Raw genomic sequence first — 9,481 nt, forward strand, 5'->3', positions numbered from 1 at the left:
TGAGTTTGGGTTTAGAACTTTGGTCCAATAAGTCTGGGATTAGGTTCGGTGGCCTGGGCTTCGCCACTGGGCTGGGTTCTAAGGCCCAAAGGCCTGGGTCTAATGGGTTTTGGATCAAAGCTCGGCCCAAGGGTTATAGGGTTTAAAGTTCAACGGGCCGAAGCCCTTATGTTTTAGGCCAAGGGTTTAGTGGGCCAATAGCCAGAGTTGGCATGGCCCTAAGGGCCTATCTCTTTGGGTTTGGGCTTGAAGTGGAAGAAGACCGGAGCTTTCTAAGCTCCGATCGTTGTCAACACTTACCCCTAGGCTTTAAACTAGGTACTAAAATGAAGCTAGAGATGAGAATGAGTGATTAGGTACTTTTGATTCTTCATGGGGTGGCCGGAATCTAGGCTTGAACACCACGAGTTCTTGGGTGTCCTCTGGGTGCCCCAGAGCTTCACAGTGACTAAGAGAAAGAGAGGTCTTGCGAGGGTGATGGTGGTGGTGGTGAGGTCATTGGGGTGGTGGTGTGTCGATGTGCGTGTATAGGTAGATCGGGAAAGGAGAGTATGAGAGAGAGATCTGTGAGAGAGAGAAGAGTGAGCTAAGAGAGACTCGGGGAGGGGGAAATAAGGAGATGGGGTGAGTGCTTGCCACGTGGCAAACAGAGAGGGGATGAGAAGTTTAAGAAAATCTGAAAAGGGATCCGGATAGGGTAGGATTCCGGGGCCAAAATTGTCTTTTCATCAACATTTGGTATAAAATTATAAAGAATTGGGGAGGGTTTTACAATCTACCCCCTTAAAAGAAATTTTGTCCTTGAAATTACAACTCAACTAAAACGATACGGGTATTGGCTCCTCATCAAGTCCTCCGTTTTACCAACGGAATGACTTTATTCCTCAAGGTTTTCTTGTGCCGGTCAATGATAGCCACTAGTTCCTCGACATAACTCGCATCTTGATTCACGTCCAGCAGTTTTGTTGAATAACGTGAGATGGATTCGGCACATATTTTCGAAGCATGGAAACATGAAAAACATTGTGAATCTGCGCTAACTCTGGTGGTAGCTCCAATCTATAGGCAACTGCACCAATCCTCTCCGTAATCTGGTAGGATCGACATATCGAGGGCTCAACTTCCCTCGCTTACCAAAATGAACCACACACTTCCAGGGAGACAACTTCAAGAATGGGATTTTGGATGTAGTTGGAATTCTAGTGGCAGTTTTATTCTGTTTTCTTCTACATCTAAAGGGAATGGGACTTTGGATTGGAATCATGGCAAGAACCTTTGTACAGGCATTGTTGTGTGCTTCCTTGACTTCATAAATTGGCATAAAGAGGTTGGTAGTCAAATGCTTTCCCTCTTTCTTCAAGGTGCCTTTGTTTTTTTCATTGATATAATAAGGGTGAGTATTTGAACTAAGACAATTGTTTTGCAGATGTGTTTCACCTACAACAATAACCAAGTCGTATCCCACTAATTAGGGTAGGACTATGTGAATCCTAGAACGTCATCTTCAAAACAAAATTGGAAGTCCAACAAAATTGGCGTTTACTACAAGCATTTAAAAAATTTTAACTTTTTATAAACATGTAAAACTATGATTTATTTGTAAAGAAAAATGATTTTGTAGAAGGAGCTAAATATATTTTGACATATTATTTTAAAAGGGGGGCTGAATAAACTTTAGTTTAGGTGTGCCAACAGCTTCAGTAATTACATTGATATTTAATCTAGATTGTGCGGGCCACCAAGGCAAGGAAGAGGATATTCAAAAACTTGCCACTTGAGAACCTTTTGGATTAAAACGTGCACGAGAGAGTGTAGGAAACGATCGATTTTTAGTGTACTCGCTATACCACCATATTGTTAGTATTTCATTAAAATTATGTGGAATTTTGTTCATTAAAACACCTTAAAAATCGATTAAGTTTCTCGTTCCACCATATTCTATATATAATGCGCTTAAGGGAGTAAAATGTTCCAACTTTTGTGACGAGTTGAAAATTTTCAGTTTCGCTAAATGACATATTTGTTATAGTGAGAGATATCAATTATGTGAAGAAAGTTGAGGTTTCATTATAAAATTAATTGACAAATGAGCAGTGGCGGATCCAGGATTTTAAACTCGGGGGGTCTCAATAATAAAGGTCAAAAAATTTATAGACAAAAATAATATTGAAAAGTTAAATATAATACATTTCATTCAAAAATCATGTGCAAAACAACATTACAAGCTATAAAATCCTAATTCAAGCGTCCACGACGAGGTTTCATAATCTGAAAATGTTCCATGATAGCTTCATTACCAATACATGAAAAAACATCTTTCTCAATGTAAACAACTAAGCTGTCACTCAACCATTGATCTCCTATTTTTTTGCGAAGTGGACCCTTAATAATATTCATAGTGGCAAATGCCCTCTCCATTGAAGCAGTTGCAATCGGTAAAACCAACGTCAATTGAACAAGCAAATATACATATGCAAATGTTCGATGCAACCCTTTCTCCACCATTTTCTTAGCAAGCTCATTAATTTCCCGCAATTGAGAAAAATCATTATCAGAACGCACAAAATGAATGTAAATATCAAGTTGATCTTGAAGTGCCGATCTATCTCAATCCGTGAAATCTTTAGGATACATATGAGCAAGGCAAACAAGCTTCTCTTTATCAAAAGCTACAAATGAATCATTCGGACTCAAACATGCCAAGTAAATAAGCAATTCGGTATTACCTTCAGCGAAACGATCATCCAATTTTGTAAGTTGGAAATCAATGACCTCAAAAAAGAGCTCCACTTTGTAATGATGATGATTGGTCTTTCTTGGAGCCTTACGCAATGAATTCCCTTGAATGACATATAAATCATCCATATTAGGCGCCTCAATTTCATGTTCAACACAAAAAGATGATACTTTATCAACCAAAAGATCAAAATTTTCATCGTTCCTCATGCAACGTAGTTGTTCTTTACATGTCTTGACTAAAGCCATTGCATTCACAATCTCTTGATTTTTTTTTTTTTTTTTTTGCAATGCTTGTGACAAATCATTTGTAACTCCTAATATGGATTTCATCAAAAAGAGGAGGAACACAAACTCAAAAGATTTACAATCTTTTAATTACCTTTTTGCTTCACCAACACTATCATTGTAGCAATCTTCAACAATCATGTCAAGCACATCCACCACAGATGAGAACATTGTAATCAAACTAATCAAAGCACCATAATGTGAATTCCACTATGTATCCCCAACACGTTTGAGACTAGTTTCTTGATTTAACCCTTGCCCTGTTTCAAGACAATCATTTTCAATAGCTTTCATGAGATTTTTTTTTTCTCTCTAAGTGCATCACGACGCTTACATGAGCATCCAACAACATTCACCAAACTATTAGTCAATGTGAAAAAAGTGGCAACATCGGAGTTTTTCTTTGCTACGACAATAAGAGCTAAATGTAGTTGACGAGCAAAACAATGAACAAAGAATGCACAACTTTCTTCATACAATTTTTTTTTATTTTTTATTTTTTATTTTTTTTAAGGCCATTGAACTCACCTCTCATATTACTCGCACCATCATAACCTTGACCTCGTAGGTTGGAGTAGCTCAAATCATGTAGTTTCAAGAACTCATCAATGGACTCCTTTAGTTTACTTGAAGTTGTTTCGGTAACATGTTGGACTCCCACGAACCTTTCAATTACTTGACCTTTTGTTGTCCACATAATGCAAAATCACTGCCATTTGTTCCTCTATTGAAATATCACGTGATTCATCTACCATTATAGAAAAAAATTTACTCTCTTTCACTTCTTTCATAATAGCCTTAATAATTTCGAAGGCACATGAATTGACAATATCTTTTTTAATTGGAGCTATTAGCTTGAGATTTCCCAGAGCATTTTCCAACACAACTTCCTTTATTTTCTCATGGTCCGCAAGGAATTGCAAGAGCTCTAAATAATTCCACCTATTATTCGAAGTGTCACTTTCATCGCGGCCACGAAAAGGAAGGCCTTGTCACAACAAGAACTTAGTAGCATTAAAGCAAAGACGATATTTCATACACTCCTCTTCTGACTGTTTGATCACAACTGGTTCAATATGTGTCTTTTGGTTCATTAGATAACTAGCCGCTTCTCTAGCGTTATTGTGGAAATTACCAATAGGACCAACATGTTTGTCAAAACATTCTCTTGCATTCTTCCATTTCTTAAAGCCTACCCCAGTGAAGGCATCGCTTCATAATTGTGAAAAGTTGATTTTAACGAGATAGCAATGAACACAAGATGCCGCATCTTTAGATATACTATACTCCAACCAATCATATTCTTCAAACCATGAAACAACAAATCATTGCTTTGCCTTTGCATGCAAAGTGTATGGGAACTCATACTTTGTAGGCCTACAAGGTCCCATTTGCAAATATGCTCTTCGGACCTCATCTTGAATATTAGAAGGATAGTCCTTCATTCGAATTCTTTTTCCTGAGTGTCTCTCAAGATTATTAAAATCAATGTCACACTCATTTTGTCTTGAGCTCGAACTACCCAAACAAGTAGATGGTGCTATTGACTTTGGCTTGAAAAATCTTTCCATATTTCTTATTTCTAAAGTACACATTTAACCAAAAACACAAAACATATACCAATCAACCAATAAACAAAAATTCCATCTAAATTTCAATGATAAAATGAGTATACAAACATAAAACATATCAACAATCATATCAATAATAGACTAAAAATCTCCACCAATATCTAATATAATTTAATTGAGATTATATTAGAATACCAAAAAACTTACTTGAATTTGGAACCAAATAGTGGTGGCTTGGAGAATCGAAACAAGTGGAGGTAATTATAATATGAGATTGGGTGGGATTAGAGATTTAGGGTTTTGGGTGAATATAAGAAAGATGGGGGGATTAGGGGGAAAAGCAGAGGAACGGGGAAAGGAAAAGCGAAAGGGACTCTCGGGATAGGAAAGATGGCCCATGTGGGGCTAGGCTTTCAAAAAGAATATGGAATCATGTTACAAACGGTGGAGACAAACGGCACTGTTTGTCTCATTGGTTTAATAAAAATTAAAAAATAGGCCAAAACACTGCGTTTTGGACCAATTTTTTAAAAAGCCCTGTTGTCTTTCTTCTCCCCTGCCGTCTTCTTCTCCATTGCAAGTTGCAACCTGCCGCCTGCAGCACAGACAGTCTACATAGACCTCGTGTTCGAGTACGAGGGGTCATCTGTAAAATTTCTAGCAGCATTTCAAGATCACCGAGGGGTCCTGGGACCTCCCAAGTCCCTCTATAGATCCGTCTCTGAATATGGGAAAGAGTGATGTTATTCCCATCCCAATGTCTTATCTTTCCACCCTAAGGTTTGGCATGGGAAACAATTTGTCTACCTTAAACCCTAACTCATATTTTCATGTCCTTTCAATCAGAGAAAGTAAAAAATAGCAATGGACTTATAAGGTGACTTTTTCATTGAACAGGTAGAAGATGACGCTTTTATGGAAGAGGTAGAAGATTATGTTTCCATTGAAAATGTAGAAGAATAATTTGTGTGTAGGTCATTTGAATTTGTGCATCGTATTTTTAAATTTGTTGTTGTCGAATTCTTTTGAATTTGGATACCTCTGTCGTTTTCATTTGAATTTGCAGACTTTAGTGGTTTTCATTTACATATTATTTGTTATATTTTTTAAGAGACAATTTTATAATTTCATATGTATGTATATATTAAAGGTTATTTTGGGAATAATAGTGGGTGGGAAAATAACATTTTAATTTTTAACTTTTTATGGTGGGTGAGATTATAACGTGGTTGGGAAAATAAGACAATAGGATGGGTCTAGTAGCTCTCAAAAATAGCCCAACTTACTTATAAGTCCTTGCAAAGTTTCTCTTTTCATAGATATGGGACTCTTTAACCTTCACATACTCACATGCCCCTCACGTGTGGCGAATTTTCAAACCTAACCCGTGGACAACACAACTCCGGTGACGTGGATCACGTGTGGCCGTTGAGCTCACACTTGAGACAACCTGCTATGAGACCATAAATAGAATTGAGGTTCCTTCATAAAACCAATTGGCAATATAGAAATCCTTGCAAGGTTTCTTCTTTCACCAATTTGGGACTCTTCCACCTTATGTTTTTCTATAGAAAAAAAAAATACACGGAAAATCCTCTTACACTCTATTTGGATGAGGAAATTTAAGATTTTTAAGGAATTTTATAATGATGGAAATTGAAATGACGGAATTTTATTTTCTAGAATTTATGAATTTTATTGTTTGGTTAACCTAACAGAATAATAGAATTTGAATACGAAATTTGTTATTTTTAAGCTCTCACTCATATAAGTTGAGAAATGATATCTATTTACATGAAATTTAAACTTGAGAATTGGAGGTCCCAAATTCCAAGCTTTTTTTTTCCACGCGAAAATTTTAAATTTCTATGTTTATGAATCAAAACAATAGAATTGATGCATGTCAATTTATAAATTCTAATTTTTTTTCCGAAATTTCATACTTATTTCCCTCATTCAAGCATAGTGTTAAATGACTAAAATTGAAATAATCCTAGAATCAAGTTGATCTTGCCTCATTAGTCATTAGGAAGAGTCAGTTATATAACAATCCAACAAGAAGAAGACATCAGCCGTAGCTTCTGTCACAAAGTTTGCTTCTGGTAAATATGATGACATTCAATGGCAAATGAAAATGGTACCGATAACAACACCAAAAAGGACTTCAAAATCTCCCTCCACTTCCAAGTTGGTATATATAGATATATGGTCCATCTTATGTTGCCCTATTTCTTGTCAATTGTCATGCTTTTGTTTTAGATTTACCAAAGGGATTTCCTTACTGTAGATAGATATGCTAGAAGATGGCATTAAGAGGTTGTAACAACTTAATCACAAATTCAAATCTCATTTGGAAGATAATACTTTCGAAGATGGTTTATTACTAAAGAGATGGTGAAAACTTGGGGCTAGTTTAGTTATACTTTTGAAAATACTTTTCCAGTAATCAGATATAATAATTAGTGTAAAATGTATTTGGCTAGTAATTTAAAAAGAATTAATTTTGAAAATGAAGAACACAATATTTAAGAAAATCCATTAACAAGCCGAGCTCAAAACAAGTTTTTCACGTCATGTACATAAGTAAGAGTGCGAGTTATATAACAAATTCTTACGAAAAGCCTATGAGTATTCTATAAGAAAATGACAAATAGGATTTTTTTATTTATTTTATAATTTAAGAATGCTTTTGGTTATTTAATTTGAAAATGATTTATGAGAAATAAAACATTGAAAATGTGTCTAATATCAAAATCTAAAAGAAAAGATTAGGGTCCCATTCCTCAATTTTTTTTGTTTTATCAATTTAATGTAGAATTAAAAAGTAAAATTTGAATGGTTAGTTTTGTATCAAATAAAATAAAAAATAGTAAAATTTGAACATAAGATCCTCCATAAAACTCGAAACTGACTCGATCACTCCTAGTTTTTATAGCTATATATGTTGTGGTCTTGGAACTCCAAGTTTATTTAGTACTGTTGAAATTGAATCTCGATCTACCAGGTCTTAGGGACTTGTAGTTTGATTTAGTCTGGCTCTCAAATTGGTGGTTTTCTTTCCTCTGTATATATACGTGTGAAGAATTCTTGTGGAGCAAATTGCCAAAATGTCCCAAGTGCGTGAAAGTGAAACTCCTGAAGATAGGGTGGTCGAAACACTATCTAGGTTGCCGCCCAAGTCTCTGATGCGATTCAAATGCATACGCAAGTCTTGGTGCACTCTCATCAATACTCCAAGTTTTGTTGCCAAACACCTCAACAATTCTATGAACAACAAACTATCGACCTCCACTTGCATCCTTCTCAACCGTTGTCAGAATCGTGTTTTCCCGGATAGAAGTTGGAAACCAGAAGTTTTCTGGTCCATGATTAATCTTTCCATTGATAGTGATGATCACAACCTTCATTATGATGTTGAGGACGTCAATATACCGTGTCCATTGGAAGGCCATGATTTCGTAGAGATTGGTGGCTATTGCAATGGGATTGTCTGTGTACTAGCATGGAAAACTCTTCATTGGATATATGTTATTTTATGCAATCCTGCAACTGGGGAATTTAGGCAACTTCCCCATTCATGCCTTCTTCAACCTTCCCGTTCTAGGAGAAAATTTCAGTTGAACACGATCTCTACATTATTGGGATTTGGTTATGATTGCAAAGCTAAAGAATACAAGGTCGTGCAAGTTATTGAAAATTGTGAGTATTCAGATGCTGAGCAATACGATTATCATCGTATTGCTCTTCCTCACACGGCTGAGGTATATACCACGACTGCTAACTCTTGGAGAGAGATCAAGATTGATATATCAAGTGAAACCTATTGTTATACTTGTTCAGTGTACTTGAATGGATTTTGTTATTGGATTGCAACCGATGAAGAAAATTTCATACTTTCATTTGATTTAGGTGAAGAGATATTTCATAGAATACAATTGCCTTCTAGAAGAGAATCTGATTTTCAGTTTTCTAATCTTTTTCTGTGTAATAAATCGATTGCTTCTTTTGGCTCTTGTTACAATCCAAGTGATGAGGATTCTACATTATATGAAATATGGGTAATGGACGATTATGACGGAGTTAAAAGTTCATGGACAAAACTCCTAACCTTTGGACCCTTAAAAGGCATTGAAAATCTATTTACATTTTGGAAAACAGATGAGCTTCTTATGGAAACCTCTGGTGGAACAGCTAGCTCTTATAATTCCAGTACCGGAAATCTCAACTATCTTCATATTCCTCCTATTCTCAATCAAGTTAGAGCTTTTAAAGCTCTAATTTATGTGGAAAGTATTGTTCCAATCAAGTGAGTTGAGGGCAAATCAAGTTCCATTTTCTCCTATATATTTGAATGCATAATATAATATATATAGATGGAACTTTGTTTTGTTGAGACCATATCCACAGTAGTAGTACTCATAGCCTAGCACTGTTCTAAATCTCATCTTCTGTTACATTTAACTTTCATATATGAATTTTTACTGTCCCCCGTCCTGTATGGTTTTATTTTATTTTATTGATCAATTGAATGTCTTTGTTTGGTCTTCTAAACTCAAACCGTAGACATAACAATGTGTCTTTTTTTTTTTTTTTTTTGTTAAATTGCTACAACTCGTACTTTTGGTTTTAAAAATCAATAGCTTAATTAATAGTAGTAATTGATAACAATGTCAAAGAACTAGAAATGATGAACTCAGAAAACCAAAAATTGATACTAGCTTACAGAAATGAATATTGAGAGAGAGAGAGAGAGAGAGAGAGAGAGAGAGAGAGAGAGAGAGATGAAAGAACTATTTGTATTGATTTGTGAATGAATGAATGAATTGCACCATTTGTGTTTACAGTGCTATATGAAGAGTCGATGTTATACTATATATTTCACCGTA

The 9,481-nt window shown here is 35.5% G+C and overlaps 1 protein-coding gene across 1 annotated transcript; it reads left to right on the forward strand.

Moving 5' to 3' along the window:
* Window positions 1–7,677: 7,677 nt before the first annotated feature.
* Window positions 7,678–8,905, forward strand: LOC103936011 (F-box/kelch-repeat protein At3g06240-like). The gene has a single exon (XM_009345847.3). The coding sequence runs from the start codon at window positions 7,703–7,705 to the stop codon at window positions 8,903–8,905; it is 1,203 nt and encodes a 400-aa protein (XP_009344122.2). The 5' UTR covers window positions 7,678–7,702.
* The last annotated feature ends 576 nt before the right edge of the window (window positions 8,906–9,481 follow it).

This window comes from the organism of the source record quoted next, unplaced genomic scaffold (genome assembly GCF_019419815.1).
Source record: "Pyrus x bretschneideri cultivar Hongxiangsu unplaced genomic scaffold, Pyrus_bretschneideri_v1 Contig145, whole genome shotgun sequence".
NCBI lineage: Eukaryota > Viridiplantae > Streptophyta > Magnoliopsida > Rosales > Rosaceae > Pyrus > Pyrus x bretschneideri.

Bases quoted from the DNA above. Each gene is read 5' to 3' on its own strand.
- LOC103936011 (XM_009345847.3), top strand. From the start codon at position 7,703: ATGTCCCAAGTGCGTGAAAGTGAAACTCCTGAAGATAGGGTGGTCGAA.